This window comes from Medicago sativa, chromosome 8 (genome assembly GCF_051527215.1).
Source record: "Medicago sativa cultivar Bolivia chromosome 8, Bolivia_mono, whole genome shotgun sequence".
Taxonomy (NCBI): domain Eukaryota; kingdom Viridiplantae; phylum Streptophyta; class Magnoliopsida; order Fabales; family Fabaceae; genus Medicago; species Medicago sativa.
Genome location: NC_140756.1, coordinates 20,931,273 through 20,954,968, shown reverse-complemented (window position 1 = coordinate 20,954,968; position 23,696 = coordinate 20,931,273). Strand labels below are relative to the sequence as shown.

The 23,696-nt window shown below is 32.3% G+C and overlaps 2 protein-coding genes and 1 pseudogene across 4 annotated transcripts; 2 read left to right on the top strand and 1 right to left on the bottom strand.

Annotated features, from left to right (window-relative positions):
* The first annotated feature begins 533 nt into the window (after nucleotides 1-533).
* Nucleotides 534-6,970, top strand: LOC146897737 (U-box domain-containing protein 33-like; annotated as a pseudogene). The gene is made up of 8 exons (XR_015021803.1): nucleotides 534-1,098; nucleotides 2,986-3,107; nucleotides 3,200-3,321; nucleotides 3,696-3,800; nucleotides 4,603-4,942; nucleotides 5,088-5,228; nucleotides 5,422-5,802; nucleotides 5,976-6,970. The product of XR_015021803.1 is annotated as a U-box domain-containing protein 33-like (transcript).
* A 1,949-nt stretch (nucleotides 6,971-8,919) lies between these two features.
* Nucleotides 8,920-14,711, top strand: SPPL4 (SIGNAL PEPTIDE PEPTIDASE-LIKE 4). Its single transcript, XM_085737446.1, has 14 exons — nucleotides 8,920-9,194; nucleotides 9,825-9,983; nucleotides 10,130-10,241; nucleotides 10,434-10,553; nucleotides 10,695-10,846; nucleotides 11,062-11,241; nucleotides 11,326-11,360; nucleotides 11,449-11,611; nucleotides 11,713-11,766; nucleotides 11,955-12,047; nucleotides 12,158-12,300; nucleotides 12,759-12,829; nucleotides 13,104-13,187; nucleotides 14,139-14,711. The coding sequence occupies exons 1-14, from the start codon at nucleotides 9,054-9,056 to the stop codon at nucleotides 14,249-14,251; spliced, it is 1,620 nt and encodes a 539-aa protein (XP_085593572.1). The 5' UTR covers nucleotides 8,920-9,053; the 3' UTR covers nucleotides 14,252-14,711.
* An 863-nt stretch (nucleotides 14,712-15,574) lies between these two features.
* Nucleotides 15,575-23,145, bottom strand: LOC146897735 (SKP1-like protein 21). 2 transcript variants are annotated; one of them, XR_015023358.1, is made up of 11 exons: nucleotides 23,033-23,145; nucleotides 20,946-21,153; nucleotides 19,827-20,051; nucleotides 19,533-19,724; nucleotides 19,336-19,446; nucleotides 18,516-18,594; nucleotides 17,561-17,664; nucleotides 17,263-17,429; nucleotides 16,899-16,996; nucleotides 16,654-16,787; nucleotides 15,575-16,083 (listed from the first exon to the last, which is right to left on the bottom strand). XR_015023358.1 is itself a non-coding variant. In XM_085737447.1 (10 exons), coding segments are annotated over exons 2-10 (1,050 nt in total). In that variant the 5' UTR covers nucleotides 20,982-21,153; nucleotides 23,033-23,145; the 3' UTR covers nucleotides 15,575-16,081. The 2 variants fall into 2 exon arrangements, 1 of the variants encoding a protein (XP_085593573.1); XM_085737447.1 differs by lacking the exon at nucleotides 16,899-16,996.
* Between the last annotated feature and the right edge of the window lie 551 nt (nucleotides 23,146-23,696).

The following is a 23,696-nucleotide window of genomic DNA, read 5'->3' as shown; positions in this document are numbered from 1 at the left end:
AGACATGTTGTTGCAACATAGGTTTCATTTATCAAAACATCATTATTAATTATAGTTAGTATAACAACAATATAATTGAAATACAATAAAAAAATGAGATGTTGGTGAAAAAAAGAATAAACGATGCATTGATATTATAGAATGGACAAATAATTTGAGACAAAAATAATAAAAAGACACATAATTTAAAACAGTAAACAAATTAGATTATTCAACGTGGCAAACCAAGTTTTGAATTTCGGTGAGAAGGAAAAAAAACAAATAAAATGAAATAGAATATTCTCCAAATTGATTCTTAGTTTCATTATCTTTGACTCACGTTTTGCAAACTCCATTTCTTCGAAATTTCATATGAATGAGTCAAGGAGCCAAGGAAGCAGAGGGGGGACAAGCAGAAACAAGAAGAAAAGAGTAAGAACAAAAACTAGCCACACTATTGTCAAAGTAGAGCCCACAAGAAACCACAAGGTTGTTCATGTAATTTCCTAGAATCAATTAGTTCTTAATGATTATATTCCTTGTCTCTTCTATTTGTACTCTACTTTCTCTACCTCTCCTTATTCTAAAAGAGGATAAAAAACCTCTTTACACAAACACCTGCAGAATATTAAAAAAGCCTTATCCTTTTCACTATCTCCATGAAAATTGGCATGTTGTATTTTTGTTTTATATGAAGTGAGTTAGAGAGAGATATATTTGAGTTTGTTATAGAAAAAAGCTCAAGTATCTTTTGTTACTTTTTTTTTTAATTGAGTGGGAATTCTATTTCACATAGAGTTTAGAAATATTTTGGTTATCAATTATCTTAATTGTGTGGTGTAACTTACTTTTCATATAATCAATTTCAACCATTCTAAACTTGTTGCATGGATTTGGTGAGTCATTTGCCTATAACTTCACAACGGATGAGTTCTATGAACTCAAGGAGAGAACTTGTAAAAGAGGTTAATCCAAGTGGGGTTAATGATACAATTTATGTTGCTGTGGCTAAAGATGTGAAAGATAGCAAATTAAATGTGGTATGGGCAATACAAAATTCAGGAGGAAAGAGTATTTGCATTCTTCATGTGCATGTACCAGCGCCTAAGATCCCCATGAGTAAGTGTTTTTTGTTTGACTAAAAATATTTTAGAATCGTTAAGTGTTTGAGTTAAAACCCAAAAAGTACTAGAAGATCTAATTAATAATTAATTATGATTTTTTTAGAAAACTTAGTCATACTTTTTGTCAAAGAAGAAGTTATACTTAGAGATTAGAAGTCTCAACTGCTGGGTTTTGTTTGAATATTTAATGATTTTGAGCATCAAATTTTAGATTTAGTTACTCTAAAATACTAATTAATTAGTAAAGTAAAAAATTAAAATTATAAAGTGATTTTTTTTGGCCGATTATACAATGATTTTTAACACAATAATGATTACGGTCCTTGTGAGCTTAACTCAGTTGATAGAGACAATGCATAAAATACGCAAGGTTCGGGGTTCAAACTTTGGTCACAAAAAAAAACAGTAATTAATGATTACGCTCACCAACAAATGATATTACTCCTTCAAAAAAAGAATGATATTACAAAACTTTAAATTCTAAACTAAGTTGTTTACTTTACTGAAATAAAATCTAAATATTCTACCTCTAATGCTTCTATATCATCATCGTGATTATGTGACTAAGTTCAAATTTGTGATTTTGGACTGCTTTTGTCAACTCCAACATATGATATACATATTTTGCTATTTGATGATTTATCGTACATATATATTTGGTCATTGATGATTTATCGTACATATATATTTGGTCATTGATTGGTTGGAACATTGATTTTAATATCGATTTTAGGTATAATATTTCTCAATTAAAGTAAAGAGTGATTGTCCACAAGTCTTAGTTCAATTGATAAAATGCTGAAATTGCTAGGTTAGATGTTATTATCGACCTACTTCCACTTGTGTGTATGCCTAAACGATTATTTGTCATTTCGTATGTCTACCAACAAAAGAAGTAAGAAATAACATGTTTGGATACACGTTTTGGTTGCCAACGTGATTTTCAATTTTAACAAACAAGTAAACCTAGGCTGCCCTAATCTCCCGAGTACAAATATGATAAAATACTTCGTTGGATATGTGAGGTGCAGATTCGAACCCGCAATTCCATATTTCTTTGCACTCGTATTACTAAACTATATTTGATGGAGTCCTATTCTATTTACGATAGTAAATGAGTTATTAAAAAATAAAATATATATTGTTTTTATTTGGGGGAGGGGGAAATTAGAAATAATCATTTTCCAATTGTTCTCAAATATATTTGAAATATATTAGTTCAAGGTTAATTTATAAGAACGATAAAATTAAATACCATAAAGATAATTAGCTAAATTTACTTGTATTTAAGAGTTGAGTTGAGACCAATAAAATATGAAATTTTCTCTATCTTTTTAAACTCAAAGGTGTTCTCTGCCTTGGAACAAAGCACCATCCCCAAGCCTAAACTTTTTCCATATAAAAATTCTCTATTATAATTGAAACCGGCAGGAGTATGTAACTGTAACACCTTACAAGGTGGCTGAATTTCTTTTCTTTCTCTTCATATTTTGAACTTATGTGGATTTAAAGAAATATAAATTGATAGAAACATATTTTTTTTATTGAGAAAGAAAAATATTTTAAAACTATTATGGCTAGTTAAACAAACAATGAGTTGAGATTCTTTCCTAGTTCCTAGAAAAAGAATAAGAGGTTTTTCTTTCACTGCCGCTATATGATTAGTCTCATACTCATACCTTGAGGCCCTTACTAGGATCAAATATCCTAATTATGGTGGATTTAACAAAAATAAATAAATATTAAAAAATTCAGCTAAAATCTTGGATCAAAATTTAATTATCTTCGGGTAGAACTCATAATTATTATAGTTTTTTTTCTTGAGAACCGAAGGGTTAAAACAAAAATAATACTAATATCTTGTTAAGTTGATTGTCTATAGTGGGAGCTAAATTTCCAGCAAATGCACTGACAGAGCAAGAAGTTAAAGCATACAGGGAAATTGAAAGTCAAGACATGCACAAGACTCTTGATGCTTATCTTCTTATCTGTCAAAGGATGGGGGTAATTGTTGTTGTCATAATTATTTCCATGTGATTGCTTTGCAGCATTCATTTCAAAACTTACTTGAGTTTTGACTTATAATTTTGATACAGGTTAGGGCAAATAAACTGCACATTGAAATGGATTGCATTGAAAAAGGGATTATAGAACTCATCTCTAGATATAACATACAAAATCTTGTAATGGGAGCAGCTTCTGATAAGTACCATTCTAGGTAGACCCCACAAGTCCAAAATTTATGGTCAATAATTTTATGTAGATATGATATATGATTCAACATATAAAGTTTTGATGTATAATCTATTTTTATAACAAAATATAATGTAAAGTTCGTAAGGCCTAGTCAACAGACAATACCGAAAATGCTAGGATGAATACCTTCACTTTAGTTCGAACCGTGTGTGAGTTTTAGGTGGTGTTTGCCACTTTGTCTACAGATTAAAAAAAAAATGTCAAACCATTTTCGTTTAAGTTATAAAGTGTTTTTATAAATTATTTTATAAATTATCTTGGAGAGCTTATGAAATTAAGTTGAATTTAAGTTTTTTATAAATTGTTTTCAATAAGTTCACTTGCTTGACATTACAGGAGAATGACAGATCTTAGATCTAAGAAAGCCATTTATGTATGTGAACAAGCTCCAACTTCTTGTCATATACAATTTATCTGCAAAGGGTATCTTATACAGACAAGGTATGTTGCACCATAAATGCTAATGCATAAAAGAACATTGTTGCACTACATGAAGATAATCATAATTTTGGTTGGAAGTTTAAAGCTTTGTAATTTCCTAAGAATACTCATGAGCTTAATGTGTTATTTTAAATTAAAAAAATTGAGGAATAGGTAAAATATTATTAATTAAAGTGATACTAATGATTATTTTAAACTGTACTCAAAGAATTTTAAAAGGTCAAACCCCTAACTATTGAGCTGACACTTCATGGACAAGTTCAACGGGTTAAACATACTTTTATTCCTATTCCTTAAAATTCACCGCCGTCTTTACTCTTTATAAAAATTATTTTCTTTCTAAAATAAAATTATAAAACGAAATTTTTATACATTTACAGAAACTAAAAGCATTTTTTTGTCTTTTAGAGATTATTATTAATAATTTTTTTATATATACTACAATTGAAATGTGAAACACTAGCGATGTTTTAGGAACTAGAAATTTATGAACCACTGAGACATACACGGACAAGACACTAACAAGTAGACACCCATAATTTGAGAAAATGAGTCGTTGAAGTGTAATTGCATGTGTCAGCATGGTATCAACATGTGTCAGACCCCGGACATACTTTTGATCAAAATCATTGCTGATACAGAGCTTAAAATACATCTAATCTAACTCTTATAATTTCATTAAGTTTGTTTCTTGATTTATCTTAGACGTTGTATGATTCACATATCATTTTGCATTAGTAGTGTCATTGCACTTGGTTTAAGTATCTTGTGTACTGATGTAAGTATCAATTAATCAAATCAGGGATTGCAGTTTGGAAAACTTTAGAGTAGAGGGAACATCTCCTTTGGTGCAGCAAATACAAAACTCTGAAGTTGGTCACTCACCTCACTTGAGATCTAGATCAATTTCACATGATCAAGAGTTACATCATCATAGAGTAAGATCTATTAGCTTTGCATCTGAAAGTGGAAGGAGCATAGCATCATCTGTTTCTTCTTCAGAACGGTTTTCATCGTTTGAAACATCATTGACCCCAAATTTGACTAGTGATGGCAATGAGAGTTTGTTGGATTTGAAAATGAGTTACCTGTCTAGTATTAAAGAGGAAAATCTTTGTCATTCATCACCTCCTAGTGTTCTGGTACACATTTTTTTCCTCTTTAAGAATATGTGTCTCATGCGGTGCATTACACGTTTTTGCAATCTAAATGAGCTCTATACTTGTTATAAGTTTGAATGACACTAAATATTATGATAACATTTTGTACATTGTGATTGAACACTAGCAGGATAGAGGAATGGACGATAGTGTCTACGAGCAACTTGAACAGGCTATTGCGGAGGCTGAGAAGGCTAGGTGGGATGCGTATCAAGAAACTGTTAGGCGTCGCAAAGCTGAAAAAGATGTCATTGATACTATACGCAAGGTAACTGTGGTCAATATTTATTGATTTTTTATCACTTGTGCAATGTGTAGAACTGTAGATTATCATGTTTAAGTCGATGCTCTTTTTTTTTATTGGAAATGTTTATGTTAATGCTTAATGGCCGACTCTAAACTTATTTCCGAATGTTGCTGAAATAAACTTGATACAAATGTTCGAAAAATCCAATACACAGACTAAAGACACCATAATCTTGTATGAAGAAGAGGTAAAACTAAGGAAAGAGTTAGAGGAAGCACTACAGAAAGCGCAAGAAGAAATTAACAACATGAAAACCAAATTCGACAAAGTCAATAAGGAACTCCAACTTGCCTTAGATCACAAGTCATCAAAGGAGAATCAAATTAGTGAGCCATCAAGAACACACTCTCTTCAACTTTTGTCAGACTTTTCTTTTTCAGAGATTGAAGAAGCAACATGTAACTTCAATCCATCGTTAAAGATTGGGGAAGGTGGATACGGAAAGATATTTAAAGGTATCCTTCGTCACACCGAGGTGGCTATAAAAATGTTGTGCCCTAACAGCACTCAAGGACCCTCAGAATTTCAACAGGAGGTAAGATGGTTCGAGTTTGATTAATGTTTTCTAGATTACTATCCTATTTTGGCTAGCAGCAATCTTTTTTATATGTGCTCTGTCAAATGAATGTGAGCTTAACTACTGGTCCAAGATCATTAAGGTGATACAAGTTTACATTTTGACACTCTTTTTTGGTTCTATTGTATCAGGTTGAAGTATTGAGCAAGTTAAGGCATCCAAATCTTATCACACTTATAGGAGTAAACCAAGAATCAAAAACTCTTATCTATGAGTATTTACCAAATGGAAGCCTTGAAGATCATCTCAGCCGCAATGGAAATAATAATGCACCTCCATTAACATGGCAGACTCGCATTCGCATCGCCACAGAACTATGTTCTGCTCTCATATTTCTCCATTCCAATAAACCTCACAGCATAGTCCATGGTGACTTAAAACCTTCCAACATTCTCCTTGATGCAAACTTTGTAACCAAGCTTAGCGACTTTGGAATCTGTCGCGTATTATCTTGTCAAAACGATTCTTCTAGTAACAATAGTACTACACAGTTTTGGATCACTAGTTTTGCAAAGGGAACTTTTGCATACATGGATCCGGAATTCTTCGGTACAGGTGAACTTACTTCAAAGTCAGATGTTTATTCATTTGGAATTGTTTTGTTGAGATTGATAACTGGAAAACCAGCTTTAGGAATAAAGAATGAAGTGTTATATGCATTAAATAATGCTGGTGGAAATGTGAATCACTTTTGGATCCTTTGGCTGGAAATTGGCCTATTGTGGAAGCTGAAAAGCTGGTTCATTTGGCTCTGAGGTGTTGTGATATGAACAAAAAGAATAGGCCAGAGCTTTGTTCAGAAGGTTGGAGGGTGTTGGAACCAATGAAGGCTTCTTGTAATGCCAAAAACACCTTTGGACTTAAGTCCTGTTTGGATAAACAGCTTAATAGGACAACTTGAAAGTGGCTATGACACTTCACAACGGACATATTCTAAGCTGATCTGCAAACCAGCCATTTTTTCTCTTCTCATTTTGAATTATTTGTAGCTATAGCTTTGCATGTTTATATATTAAGTTTCTAGCTAGCAGAAATAGTTGTTATTATAAATTGTTTATTTCCTTAGTTTCTTATACCATATTTTGTAACATATGCAGTGTATATGGCAAATCAGAATTTTTGTGTATATGTATATATATGGTAGTGGTTAATGCTGTTGTTGATAATGATACTCAGAACAATGTGGTTCCTTTATGGATGTGTACTTCTGTAGTAGAATAATCTTTTTCTCAACCTCCTAATAAGAGTTTATTATGGCTAAAGGTTTTAGGTAAGTAAACATTAATTTTCTAACATCTAATAAGAGTTTATTATGGCTAAAGGTTTTAGGTAAGTAAACATTAATTTTCTAACATGAAAAGATAAATTATCCTTTGTTCATAATTATGTCCTTCTCAAATAGCCTCCACACATTATACATCCCTCTTCCTCCTTCTCAAATCTACTCATCTTTGCCCCTCTAGAAATGGAAAGTGGAAAGTGGGATAAAGTGCAGAGAGATTATGATAAGATTTAGTTGGACTGTTTGATATAACAGTGAATAGTTATTGTCCACCATGGCGCACATGAAAGGCTTTTAGTTATTTTAGTTTTATTCTCCCATTACATTAATCTTTGTATTCCAATGAAACAAATTCTAATAAAATAAATAATTGAGCAACATAATTATTTTTTCTTATATCCAAAATGAATGAACATTCTTATCAAGAATTGTTGTTATTGTTGACCATGTAAAATTCAACTAATAAAAAATCTCATAACATTCATTCTATAAAATAATTCATCAAAGTATGAATATTTTTTTATACATAGTTGTTCAAAAATATCTTTGGAATATCTCCGAATTTTGATACACTCTTTAAAGAGTATTTATAATTTTGATTAAATAGCATGAGATTTATTTTCATTTGTTAAAAGATTTGACTAAATACAAAATATCACAAAAAAAGCTTTTTAAAATATCTTGTAAGATCTCAATCTAATATACACCCCTAAGTTCACTTGTTAAAACTATACTTTCTCCCATCTCAAATATAAGAAAAGATTTATTTTAGATTCATAGAATAATTAAGTAATATCTATCTACATCAAATGTTCAAAAAAACATGAAAATAAAATCTTGTTTTATATTTAGATGTAAAGGGAGTACCTGTTCTCGTAGGTAATTTGGGATGAAAATTGAAAAGTGGTCCACATGGCTTCCTTCCTTCACAAACAAACGCCAAAGAAAGTGGGCATATTCAAGGACCACCGTACGACACGACAGCAACATAAACAACAATTAAAGTCTTGATACCCTTGTTTCTTTCCGGTCGACACTGTTGATTATTGTTTATTATATCTAATTTAACATCTTCCATTTTCTTAATTTTTTATTACTCATATGATATGATATGATATGATATGATATGATATGATAGTGATACTCCATTAATTAACAATACTTGTTCTTGCTTCAAAATGTTTGATTTGGAAAATACTCAAACTAATATCAACCTTAGTATTTGGAAAATACTCATAAAAAAGACTCAAACTAATAAAATATCAACCTTTGAAAATGTTTGAAAATACTCAAACTAATATCAAGTCAACTCTATTGACTAAAATAATTTTGATTTGGACTTGAGACTGAACATAACAAAAAAAAAAAACGAAAGAATGTACGAGTAACAACGCGTCCCGATCTTATCAAAGACAAGACTAAACAAGAAAAATGAAAATTAAACTATTATATCTAAATCACAAACAAATAAAAATACAACATAATCATCTACTATTTCACAATTTAACTGAATATTTCCAATAATACAAGTGTTTATAAAGTTTTTATTTTCAAGCCAAAGTAGAAATCACAAAGTAAGTAAATTCACACATACAGAATAAAACACGTGGCCGACACAAGCAAGTGAGCATCATCAGCATTGCACTACAAAATCTACATAGTTAAACTCAAATAGTTACCACAAACTCACTGTTTTTCCTTATTCCTACATTACATAGTACAAACAACAAAACAAAAACTTATGAAACCAAATTATTAACATTAATAGATTCTGCTCTTTTTTTTCTCTCTCCACCGTCACTTCCTTCTCCTAACTTTCTCACTATCTTCCTTTATTTTCTCTCCAAACAAATATAAAAAAAAAACTTTATTTGCTTTCTTTAATTCTTCTTCCTAAGTTTTTCATTCAAGAATCTTAATTCTTAGAATGGTTTCATTGGGAGTTATATATAGTAATATTGTAGTATATGTGTTTCTGTTTGGTGTGTCTTTGGTTTTGGCTGGTGATATAGTTCATCATGATGATGTTGCTCCTACAAGGCCTGGTTGTGAGAATAACTTTGTTCTGGTACCAAATTTTTTATTCTTCATATATGAATTGTTTAAAAAAATGTTTTTTATGTGTGATTTTGATCTTGGTTTTGTTTTTTGCTTGCTTAGAAACTGTTGGAACAGTCAAGAGATTTGGAAATCATAGTAAAAAAATCATTTTTTAATTGAGGAAAGAAAAATTGGACTGTTTGGTGGGATTAATTATTTTATAATTGTTTTTGGTACTTGATGTTTGAGCTTTCAGATTTGAATTGACTTATTTGAGCTTATCTACTGAAATAAGTTCTTGTGAGACTATTTGGGAGAACTTATGAAAATAGCTTGTGATATTGTTTTCAGCTTACTTTCATAAATTCTCTAAAATAGCTTAAGAAAGCAACTTATAGCTTATATCAAAATAATTAGACTTTATTTTATCCTTGTGTGATGTATGCTCAATTAAAATTCTCTTTCTCCTGTTATTGAAAATGATATGATTGCTTGAATTTAACCAAGATCGAGGCAATAATAGTTAGGTAATTGGAACAATATATTTCATGTACTGACTCGGAAAAACAAAATCTGCAAATGTACTGGCTTATGGTTTCTTGAATTTGAAGTATACTTCTATGCAATGTGGTTTGTTGCTAACAAAATGTTCTGTTAGGTCAAAGTCCCAACTTGGATTGATGGTGTGGAAAACGCCGAATATGTTGGTGTCGGTGCAAGATTTGGTCCTACATTGGAATCAAAAGAAAAACATGCCAATCATACTAGAGTTGTCATGGCTGATCCTCCTGATTGTTGCAGCAAGCCTAAGAATAAGGTATTTTGAGTTCTTTTTTAAACCATAGAATTTGCCAAATGCAACTTTACCGAATTGTGAAGCATATTGTCAAGATCGAAAGCTTTATTATTTGAAAGTATTTCGTTAATCTGTTATTAATTTGTTTTGCTTTTCACTGTTGTTAGCTCACCAATGAGATCATTTTGGTGCACCAAGGAAAATGTAGTTTCACAACCAAGGCAAATATAGCTGATGAAGCCGGTGCTTCGGCCATTCTCATTATAAATTATCGCACAGGTGTTTATGTGTTTTTGTTCTGTTCTGATTTTTATTTTAATGATTTTTGGGATCTTATATTATATTTTGTTCTTCATTTGTCAATTAGTGATCTTCAGGATCATAGGTGCCGAAAATTTCCAATCAATGCGTTGAATATTTAATTTACGCTATGGTCTTTTTTTTAAGAAACGATTGTATGTTACTGTACAGAACTTTTCAAGATGGTTTGTGAGGAAAATGAAACTGATGTTGATATTGGAATACCTGCCGTTATGCTTCCACAAGATGCTGGATTGAACTTGGAAAGACACATACAAAATAACTCCATAGGTATGCTCAACTTTCTCGGAACTGTCACTTATGTTGTAATTAGTTGTTGCTTTTCTTTGGAATAGGAAAATTTATTTATTGAAATGATTACTTTATGTTTTGATACCCTTTGTTCTATTGCATGTACAATTCTTTCCAAAGTGTCCATACAGTTATACTCTCCACTTCGTCCATTGGTTGATGTTGCGGAAGTGTTTTTGTGGCTTATGGCTGTCGGTACCATTTTATGTGCTTCTTATTGGTCTGCTTGGACTGCCAGAGAAGCTGCTATTGAGCAAGAGAAGCTTTTGAAGGTTACCTAGTTTCTTTTCATGCCAATTTTTCATACTAAAAGATAGAGTGAAGAAAGAACGAATGCAATGATCGCGAGGATAAGATATTTGTTTTAGCAAAATAGAGACAAACAATAACCGGGAGAAAGTGTTTTTTATGTTAAGGAGTATTTCTGCTCATATTTATACACTCGTTAATTTGGTTACTGATATATGAATTACTTTTATGGTTGCAGGATGCTTCAGATGAATATGTTGCCGAAAGTGTTGGTTCTCGTGGTTACGTGGAAATCAGTACTACAGCAGCAATTTTATTTGTCGTGCTTGCTTCTTGTTTCTTGGTTATGCTGTACAAATTAATGTCATTCTGGTTTCTTGAAGTTCTGGTGGTTCTTTTTTGCATTGGAGGAATAGAGGTGAGTTAATCTTGTTTTCGACTTTGTTCATGTTGATTACAGTTTGTCTCTCCCTCTAATATTTGTATGTTCATATGCTTTAAGGGTCTACAAACTTGTCTGGCGGCTCTATTATCATGGTAAGTCGTTTATCCTTGAAGTTTGTTGTTGTAGATTATGAGGTTTGTCCTATTATTTCTATCCAAATTGACAGCAGTATTGTTGTAGTTTCAGATGGTTTCAATATCCTGCACAAACATACGTGAAGATACCGTTCTTTGGAGCCGTTCCATATCTGACACTTGCTGTTACTCCCTTCTGCATAGTATTTGCGGTGGTTTGGGCGGTTAAACGACAAGCATCATATGCGTGGATTGGTCAAGATATTCTAGTAAGAATAGTTTTATTAATGTCACTTTATCTTTTAGTAAAAAGAAAATCCTAGATTTTTATGTAATACTGTTGTCTATATTTCTTATGACTGTCATTCAGGGTATCGCGTTGATCATTACAGTTCTTCAGATTGTTCGCATACCAAATCTCAAGGTATGACTCCAAAGTCAACCCTAGGGCATTATCTCTGCATTTACATGTTTGTGATACTCTTGGATTTAAGAACATGCACCATTTATGAACAGCTAAACCGATAAAATGTTGATGTGATAGCTTTGCTTGATACTAATGGATTTTTATTATGAAAGACACTTTCACATATACTTCCTTCTCTGGATCAGGTTGGGACTGTTCTTCTCAGTTGTGCTTTCCTATATGACATCTTATGGGTGTTCGTCTCTAAATGGTGGTTTCATGAGAGTGTGATGATAGTGGTGAGTGTTTTGAATGAAGCTCTCTCTCCTAAATTATTCTATACAAGTGGCATTCCAACCCAAATAAATTAGTTTGGCCTTAAAATTAGTGTGACATTTTCTCTGTACAGGTAGCTCGAGGTGATAAGAGTGGAGAAGACGGTATTCCCATGCTTCTCAAGTTACCACGTTTGTTTGATCCTTGGGGTGGTTACAGCATCATTGGTTTCGGGGACATAATCTTACCGGGACTTGTAGTAGCATTTTCACTAAGGTTGGTCATCTATTGATCATACAATACATGTATCTCGCCTTCTATTCACCTTGTGTTACTTATGTTTTTTTATGATAAAGAGGACGTTTGGGTAGATATGTTTTTCAAGTGCTTATTCAATATGTGCTTATTATTATTATTATTACAGAAAAGTATAAGTTGTTTCTACAATTGAAGAGGGAACAACCATAAACACGACATAGCTCTCTATGAGCCGTTTCTATAATCTATCTTGGTGAGCTTATGAATATAAGCTATTTTAATAAGCTCTTCCAAACAATTACCTACGTTATAATGTCAAAAATAAACTCATACGCTCTTCCAAACGTCCATAAAATACATCTCCACATAGAATCTCCATGTAAAAAAGAATAGTACATGGAGAAAACAGTTGTATTGTGCTGTATCATGTTAACGGTTCGCGAACATAACTAGTCTATTGACAACTACTTTTACAGGTATGATTGGTTGGCAAAGAAGAACCTCCGAGCTGGATACTTCGTGTGGGCAATGACTGCTTATGGTCTAGGTATGATACACATGATTTGGGGATAACATTCATGACAAAATGTGAACGTATAATGTTTACTTATATTTCTATCTTCACTTGTGGAGGTGTCTACCAGCAAAAGTTAAAATAGAGACAAAAATTTAGAGACGAAAAAATACGAAATCTGATTCTACTTTTGTTGCTAAGTGTTAGAAACGCCAAATTTGATGACCAATTTTATTTTTCCATCATTATTTCACTTTGTGGTTATCGGCTTTCTCTTATGTGTTATTCGTTGAATTTTAATATGCAGGTCTCCTCATCACATATGTCGCTTTAAACTTGATGGATGGACATGGCCAGCCAGCTTTGCTCTATATAGTCCCATTTACACTTGGTAAGTAATAGTATAACCATCTTACTCATAAATTTGAAAGTGTAAACACATATGGCGGCATTCTAAGCTTCAATGTATTATTTGGTTGTGTTCTATTGGCTGTTCAAGTTGCCTTTGCATGAACAATGCAAAGGTTCAACCATTAATATGATCTGTTCACATTTTGGTCTCAAGCCAATAAAGAGTTGTGTTGGACAGATTACAACAAATATAAAATTTTGTTGAATCATTCTGCAAGATGTACCAAAAGAATGTTGTGCTAACTATATGTCGCTTTACTCGTTTATTACAAAATAACCGGAGCTTCTCCCCCCTTCCCCACGTTTTCTAAAAATCCACATAGATGTTTGGAAGTATACTTGACAGGGAAAAACTATGTTTTGGTCCGAAAGTATACTTTCGGAGCGCAGAAAAAATGTTTTCTTAGAAGTATACTCCCTCCGGTCACATTTATAAGCAAAAAGTAGCTTTTTAGGTACATTGAATAATTAATGTATCTGACCTATAAATGTGACTACATACATTAAGTATTCAATGTATCTAAAAAAGTGCTTTTTGCTTTTAAATGTGACCGGAGGGAGTACTTCCGAACTAACTATAGGGCGTGTGGGAAAAGAAGCTCCCGAAATAAACACGCTGCATGGCCTGAGAGTTCAATGAGCTAGAGTTACAAAATAAGTTCTTATTTACATATATGGATGGATGCAGACAAAGAAGTAAAATGCTTTTACTGATTTTAGTTTCCAATAGATGGCAATAATGTAGACTGGTCCTTGTGTACCGAAAAAACTGTAAATTGGTCCAAGCAGCTGACATCTCTTGGACAAAAATTGACTGTCCTTGTGTTATCATCCCATGTGATCATGACATAGCAATAGCATACATTTATTTATTGCATGCCATGAAATTGGTTTATTTTCTGAATCATTGTCATTTTAATCATAATTGCAGGCACCTTTTTGTCGTTGGGAAAGAAGAGAGGCGATCTCAAGATTTTATGGACAAGAGGAGAACCAGAAAGGCATTGTCCTCATATTGAAGAAGTTAACCAATCAATCAATTAACCAACATTGATCTTCAGCAGATTTGTATCTTAGCTATTAGTTTATATAGGAGAGTGATAGCAACCGTTAGAACATTGTGTATATGTAACATTGTTATTGTAACAAAACTGCAGCCAAATGATTTGATAGCATGGACTTCAAATCAGCTGCTTAGAGTTAAAATATATACAACCCTATTGTGTGATGTAACATTAATTTTTTTCTTCTTCTGAGATAGCAAGTTGGAGGTCAGAAGATTATTTGAGAATCAATATTCTAGTTGATGGCCTTGCTTCCATGAGAGTCTTCTCAAAATTCAAGTCTTGCAACGCAAAATGACCTCACAGACGACGATTCAAAAGAGGGAAGACTAATAAAAGGTTTGCTTACACTAAAGCTGTTGTTTATTATTGAGTCATAACTCTATTGTAATGTAATATTATTGTGATGATTAATGTTACATTAATTACCATTCATGTTATTCTTGTTGTGTGAAGTAGATTTCAATTTCAAGTTAGTTAAAAATATTTATTTGTACACTTTTTTTGCTTTTCATTTTATGAAAGCCTTTGAATCAATAGTACAGACATTGAAGTCTATAGACATTGAAGTCTATAGCTTGTCTATAGTTTGAAAGATAAAAGTTATTTGGACAACTATTTAGTTGTCCAACCACACATTTATATACGGTTTAGATACGATTTTGTTTTTAATTAGTTTTTTTTTTTCTCAAGTCAAATCAATAGTAATAAGTGGTATGGTTTTGTATGGTGTCGAATATGTTGTCAATTTTTAATTCAAATAACATTCCTCTTCAAAAATTGCATATTTAGATTACATGCCATTGAACCCAAAAACCTGACTAGATGAGTTATAACTTCAGATTTTTAAAGTTGGAGTTAGACTTGACAATGTGAAATATTTCATCCTTATAAACACACGTCGTATTTATAAATGTGAAAGTAAATGTGAGACTTTCGACACAGCTCATCACACGTAGTATTGAACAAAACCTCAAGTTCTTCAGATTTTTTAGTTGAATCTAATTCAACTTGTCAGATGAGAGATGTGTCAACCTTGTGAACATAATTGCAGACCATATTTTATTCAGTTTATAATGTCAAGACTATATTTTATTCAATGTGATATTCTTCACGTCTCACCTTGGATTTTATGGTGTGGCCCAAGTGACCGACGGCGTGCGGTGCAATCGATTTTGGATATACTTTGTTGAGATTAACTCATACTTACAAAATTGACTTTGTAAGTTGAAAGATATATCACCCTTATATAAACACATTTTCAAGTCATCTAATCAAATGTGGAACTCTCAACACAAATCAATACCAAAAAAATGAATACTCTAAAGTAAATGTGGATCACATATTCACACGAACACGATAACTCAAACTATTACATTTTTTGACAAAAAACTCAACTATTACAATTGAAACTCCTATTTATTGTTCAAAGAAATTCAAATGTAGAAAGAAGGAAAAAGAATTCCATATACAAGAAAGAAGCACATAAAAGTGAACTGCAAAAAACAAAACAAAACAAAAGATGCCAGGGACACTTGTTAAAGAATAAGAAAAATAAAATATTTCACAATATCCATTTAAAAAAAAAAAAAAAACTTGAGGAGCTTTATTTTTCTGTTGATACTTTATTTTGAATCCTTAACAAGCGTCCTAAGGTTACTCATTAAAATTTCCCTAGAACAAAACAAAAATAAAGAAAGAAAACAACTGACATGCAACAATTTCCTTGTGCTTGCGCTTGCCAGCATCTCTCAAAATTTTGAAGCCAATGGCCATCCGGAGAGGATTCATTTCCATTATGAAAGCAGAGTCCTGAACATGGAAAAAGATTATCGTAAAAATATAATATAATACTTCATAATTCTTATATTCCAACAGTTGTGAATAACTTATAATAGTTGGAATTATGTTAATGAATTTTAGAGAATTTCTACAGGAGAAACAAATGAAATTAACCCAAGTACTTTATTACAAAATGACTTTACATACGAATGAATAAAGCACTATTCGATACAGTATAGACCAGTCAGAAATTACCAAATTCACAAAATATTTAGGTAAGAACAATAGTGTGTAAATAATAGCACAGTATGGTCACTAATCAGGTTGACAGGATATGGTACGACAATTTTGACTATGCACAGCTTGATTACATGAACATACTAACATGCATTGAGTATATGAAAATAGCAAAACCAAAATTGGAACCATATCATCAAAACTAGTAGACCAGAATGCAGAAGGTTAAAAAAGAAACAAGAATGAGATTCAAAAGGAAAGAGAAAATGGGGCGTTGGAGATCTAAAATACCCATTATGCAAGACAAAAACTGATTATTGAAGTTCAACTAGAAAGGTAAAATACTGAAACACAGAAACATACAAGTATGTCGCCCTAGAAAGCCATTCCCATTGGTTGTAAAAAGCATCGTCTTCCTTTCTTGCGAGGATGACAAAAAGTCTTTTATTCTCTCTGGCCAGTTAGAATTTAATCTGCGGGCAAAATCTTCCACTTCCCTGCATCACAAAGTAACAGACAAAATAAATTTTAGCATGCATCATCTTAGAAGCACTTAGTGTAACTGCCCTATAAACTTTTCTTAATATCAAAGAGAAATCTTTTATTACCTAAAATGACCTGGTAAAAAACATGGAAGGTAAATAGTGTCATGAACACTTGCTACTAGAGCTATAGCTCAGGATTGCAGAAGTTATATGTTCAATTCCTTAAACATCCAAAAAAAAAAGGATTAAGTTTAATCATTCTAGTGCCTTGTCCTGTGCATATGTTTTAGTCCTTAAAATATCTATTCAACATGCTGCTGACTACGCAGAGGAAAAAAAATATAGTATTTTTCTAATGTCCAAAAAAATAGTGGCAAACAAATGCAACGATGCTACAGACGACAACTACCTAACTGGCTAGAATACAAAAACAAATAGATTTTGAAAACAATACAGTGTGAAGCACTGCATCAGAAAATAGACCCACCTGTCAATTTTTGCTTTTAATACCGGATCATCTATATCATCATCTATATCGTCATCATCATCATCGAACTCAACCATAGGATCATCGTATGTATGGTGTAAACTTGAGGTCTCACACGGTCTATCAGCTTCTGAACTTTGATGTCTGATATTATGACCATTTACCTCCTAGAGAAGGAAGAAAGGCGGTATACAGTTAATTTTTTAGTGATGGCCAATAGACTCTATGTTCATTCATCACTGACATTGTGCCAAATGATTTAGCAGTGTATAAATAAAACAGTAGCATTTACAACAACCTTCTTATGTGGTACAGATGATTCCTTCAAAGAAGAATTCTTCTGTTGGTCTTTTTTCCTTCGGTTCTTCTTTTTATTCTTGGAAGTTTTAATCCCCTTCGGATCTGTGACAAAATTCTTCACCTCCAGTCAGGAAGTCAAAAAGGAAGATATAGAAAAATACAAGACAAGTCTGACCCTAAAAGAATCTCAAATATTTTTAAAATGCAACTAGCAATGCTATACACATCCCAAAAATCATACAAATTTCTTATCCCAAATGATGTGACAATATAAGGGCACTAGCACATCATTAACGAACTTTGGCACCACGATAATAAAAACTAGTATCTATAAATAGTTAACTTTAATCCGGTTTATAAATAATTTTCTTATTTACTTTTCTAATTTCAATGATCTGAAGACATTAGTTATAGTAGCCCACAAATTTGCCACAACAATTTATCGGTAATAACCCTTCGGTAATGGCCCTGATAATCCAGAGTTCGGTCAAGATGTAAGTACAACCTTATATAAAAATTATTCCAGTCAGGGATCGTAAAGTTAGGGATGTTAAATATATTTCTTATATCAATTTATCTGATATTATATTAAAGAAAACTGAAATGTTTGTCTTATAGAAAAGGGGGCAGATGTTTGCACTGTCCTTGCCAGCGCTATTTTGCCTAGTCTGTCATAAAATTGAGACTGGTGAATAATTTATCATCTAAAAATGCTTCTACTAAGCCTCTTAATTTTACAATGACATCATTTTTAGCGGGCGGTTGTCTGAGCCTCCTCATAACATCAGATAGAAAGTAATGTTCGTCTTTTAAAAAGGGTTTCTTATGGCCAAGGAGTAACATTAAATAGAAAGTGCACAAATTAGGAATGATATCTTACACATTTAATTTAATCAATCTACAAAATGAAAACAAGAAGTGCACAAAGATGAGAACTGAAATGCTCAAAATACCTCCATCATTTCCATTAATAAAAGACAAAAGGTCATCGACTGAACGTTCGTCTACATGCTCTTCTTCAGCCTCAACATTCTGAAACATGAAAGGGATCAACTTCAAAACTTTTTTATAATTTAGGGCATGTAAAATGATACAACAATACATCTAGACCTATGTTGTCGATGGTCCGTGGTGCATCTTTGAATAGGAACGGTATTGTAAAATGACATAAAATTGCTCATCTTGCTCTTTTTTAACTAGAGCTTGAAAATTGAAGGGGGAATCAGGTCTTTTAATTTGTCCTGTTGCCGAAAACATCAATTAGATCAGAAATCCTATCTCATTTTGTCTACAATCATGCATAGATCCCGCAATGTTAACAGTTTCAGCTCCATGAACCTACCGTTAGTTGCCCTCTTTTAGATTTTACTTTCTCCTAATTTCTAAAATTCAATTTCAGTTTCACAATAAAAATCTTCCAGGGTTTTGTATATCTAAGTTTCTGATATAGAAGGCTGAGCACTTATAGCTTCCTTATATTCACTCACCTTCTTTTTATTGTTGTATGGTTTTTTTTGTTGTTCGGTTTCTGTTTTCCAACAAAGTATGTCCTAAATGAACATTGTCAAGCTATTGTTGTGTTGGTTCAACATGGTGACACCATGCAATCTGACACAAAACTAAGGACGTTGCCACGTTGGTGCCATACACCATTGACAACATTGATCTTCACATTTCGCATTGGCAATAGTTGAAACAGAAATGTTATTAACAAATGATAATTAAATTTGACAGAAACAATACATAAAAAGTGCTGAAAAAATCGAGTAGCACCTTTATCCTCTCACGCTCTTTAAGCTCTTTCCTCTTCTTGGCATACAAGCGGTTCAAAAGCCTTATCCTTGGATCATCAGTTATGTTTCTCAAGGGCTCCAGCTTCTCTTCCTGGATTATAAGAATGTGTGAGAAATGGAAATTGAAAATCCAAAAAAATATAATCGGCATACAGAGTTCTCACAAGCACCAGACACCTCTGTAAGATCATCAGGCAAATGAAATATATCACGAATCTCCTCCTGTGATCTTCCTTCAATTATTCGAGCAAGAGCACGACTGGTGAGATCAACCAATGGCTTTAACTGAAGGCTGTCTGCAGCAGATGTCAACTCACAGAGCTTCTCTGTGTCTATCCTAACGAATTTCTCATCATAAGCCTTCCGTTCCTATACAAAAGAAAATCACCGAGTGAGATATTCTGTGATATTTGTTCAGACTAGGGTCATCTTGTCTAGAATATAATCCACAAGATAAGAGCATTGAAGAACCTTGTTTGAGCGGCCTAGTACTTGATGAAATCGACAGTAATCAAGAATTAAGCTCAACATTGCAGGACTGACTTGTTGAGGAAGACATACTGAACAATTCTTGGAAGTTCCATTGCCTTTTTGTAATATTTCTTGACATATAAATGGACAAAACATCGCAATCTCTTGTTCCACTTGTTGGATTGATTCATCGGAAGTTTGAAGCCACACATAAGGCTTCATCATCTAGATATACAAACAAATACCAATATAGTGTCAGTTTTATTACCAAAAGTAAAACAAAGAGAAGTCTTCAATGATAGGTAAGTTTAAAAGTATAAAAATGGACACTTTGAATCCAGACAAGACAAGTGCACAACCATTACAACAGTCATAGAGAAAATAGAACACATAAACTATTAAAGAGACTACCAAGCAAACTCAGGGATTCGAAGAGAATATAATGTAGTGATTTGATTGAGCCCTAAGGCAAGATGGCTTTGCATATCTAATGTTTACATAGTTGGAATGTGTGCTCGTGTGTGCACACGCGAGAAGGGTTCAACTTTAAAACTCCGTGTTATTTAATTGACAGATCATGCATGGATAACTGTAAATTTTAAAAAGATGATTCCTCCCTAGAATCACCATCCTTAAATAGATTAAGGTGATTTCAGCGCTAAATTGATTCCTTAAAAGCAAAACACAGTAACAATCTGTATTCACAAAGTCACGTCTAATAATTACAAGCTTCAAATGTCAACAAATACACATAAAACATAAAAAATAGAATACAAACTTATTCATCCAGTTTCAAAATCTGTGATTTTTGAAACGGGGATTGGGATTCAATTTTGTATGGGGAAAAAATATAACACTGAACCATTAAACAGCCATAAATGCATTATGGTTCACGGAATGGTAAACCTATTGAAATTATTTGTACATCCAATGATGCCATTAAATATTACGTGAAACAAATCATATAAAGCAGAATAAATTGTTTATAAGTAAAAGACAAAGGAATAAGTTAACATTACCACCAAAAAGTACACCTTAAACAAAATTTAACAATTGGGCTAGATAGTTTTTAAAAAAAAAAAAAAATCATATATTCACTTATACAGAAAGATATCATACCTCGGGTTTAATAACTGCCATGTCAGTTTCTGACATCGGAGAACAATTTGACTTGTGAAATATGTGAAAATTGGAAGTTTCTTTACGACACAATACAACCTCGGTTATGTCCTCCCTTCAAAGGGCTTCTGCAATCAGGATTATGTTACAAGAGCAATATTACTCAAATGCACGATGTCCCTTGGAGAATTTGCAGTGCCACACAAATCTGCATCACAGTATATCATGCAGCAAGTTAAATAGGTAAGAACTTGTCAAATATCAGAATGAAGATTTGGCACCTGGATAAGAAGTTAATATGTGCAACAGATGCATTACAGAAATTAACAGCATGCAAATATATACTGCTGTTCTTAAATTATGGATGGCAACCACACTGTATTTAGCACAAATACTGGCATCAACAACGCGGTACAATAGTACAACATTGCATAATTATTCCTAAGAAGTAGATTCTTCATGGTTGTTTTTGGTCATACGGTTATATTGATTTCTACTAAAGGAACTATCATCAAATTTCTTCCTTAATTTTAACTTTCCCACCTTACACAGATAATACATCAGTTTTTTCTTTCGTTGCGTGTTTGGTTTTATGGTGTCGAAAATTGATTTTAAAAAATTCAATTTTGGTTAAAAACGATTTGAATGTAAAATGATGTATGTTTAGAAACATACAAGTAAAAGTGTGATGAACAATCAATTTCAGGCTACAAATCATGTTTAGAGGTTAAAGTTCCAAATCACAAACTTCAAATCCACTCGGAAAAGCAATTACACCCGAGATTGCAACATGTCAAAATCACTTTTATGTTCACTTTTGCCTCTCACAAAAGTGAAATCAAACATACACTAAAAACGGTATAGCTTCTTATCACTCTTACATTTACCTAAATTACTTTTATGATCAATAAATCCTACCAAGCTGTTATGATTCAAAATAGCATATGAGAAAATACACTTGGCATAAAATTATTGGTTGAGGTAAATGGACACCTAAAATCAAGGAAGCTCGGATTGTGCATAAATAGAGAAATGATGATCACTAAGGGGTATGAAGAAAAATGATAAAGTATCTCCTCTCTCCCTTTGGTACTCTCAAGTAGAGTAATGGCTTAAGTCTTTCTACTTATTCTTCTTCTATCTTTTCCTTTCTCTTTTATGTACTAACAGCACCAATTTTAATTGGGTTCTAATCTATCAATTTTAACTTTGATTTAATAAACAATTTTGCAATTATCAATTTATCACATTCTCAATTTTAGGAACAATTACACAAGCACAAAAAATTCTAAACCTATAATTTTCCCTAAATTTGGGTGAAGAATCTCTCTCCCAAAATGCAACTAGCTACCATAATTCTGGTGATAAAAGCCATAATTTTTTATCAATCAAATATTAAATCTAAAGCTGTATATCTATCTTCATAAATCTAAACTTTGCCTTTTTGAACACCATTCAGTAATACACTCTAAAAGCAGCATTCCAAATCAGATTTTCACTTTCCAGAAAAGCCTCATCAAATTTTTCAAAATTAAAACCCTGTTACTTTCAATAATTCAGCAAATATCATATTAAAAATACAAATCTATTCTCAACCTTATCAATAATCTCACTTCAGTACTACTACTCAAAAGCACCAAACTACCAATAATGATTAACATTATCAAATTATTACAATTTTTTTCAAAACCAACATAAACATAAACATCAACATTAATTCCCAACTTGTATTTTAATCACAAGTCCAATACCAAATTAATAACATCACTAACCTAAAAATCAGCTATTTTTAATAATCAATTAAAATCACAAAATTAAACATTTAAAAATCAACACTTTTTCTTTCTGAACTGAAAAAAATAATAATTAAACTTCATAATTTCATAACCTCGTAATCATCACATAGATTTCCAATTATCCTAACAAAAAAAACATACAAAGTAAAAAAAAAACAAATTTTGAAGACAACCCATGATTATTCAACACGAATTAAGGTGAATTAAATCAAGATATAGTAAAAATTGAACAATTAAAATGAAATGCAAAAAAATGAATCGGAGAGTGTTTTCATTGATGAACACGTGTACCTTGGAGTGAAGAGAAATGGATTTGATGAGTGAGAAATTGAAGAGAGAGAAAGTGAGAGTTGGCAATTTTTGTGACTGGGAAATTTTTTCACTCTTCTGCAATCATTTTCAATGACAAGGAATTGCAAAGGGTAAAAGGGAGATGAATGAAGAGTGGGGTGTGTGAAACGACGCCGTATGAGGGTGAAATGGATTAGATTAGGGAAAATTGGTCTTTAAGCACCTTTAATTTTTTTTTTTTTTAACCGGGTATCTCCACGCGCAACTGCGGAGACTAGTCCCTCAAGCATTGTGGGACTCAAATGGACGGTAGAGTTTTAACGTTACTACATGACCATGGCAGGATTGTTCTAAGGCACCTTGAAATGTAAAAAAATAAATAAATAAATACGTATGTCGAGTTCTATTTCATGATCACTTAGGATCGAAATATAAAATCCACCTTTAATTTTGTTTACTAACGGATAAGGACTTATGCTCTCAACCTGGATCGAGAGTTAAGATCTGATATGTTGCATAAAACACATTTGATTGAACCACGTATAAATTCTCTGAATTTCAACAACAATAGAATTCAATAACCACTAATTTTTTTAGAAGTGAAAGAATTGTGGATGTTAGAGATGATGGTAATTAAGAATGATAGTGATGTGAAGTCCATGTT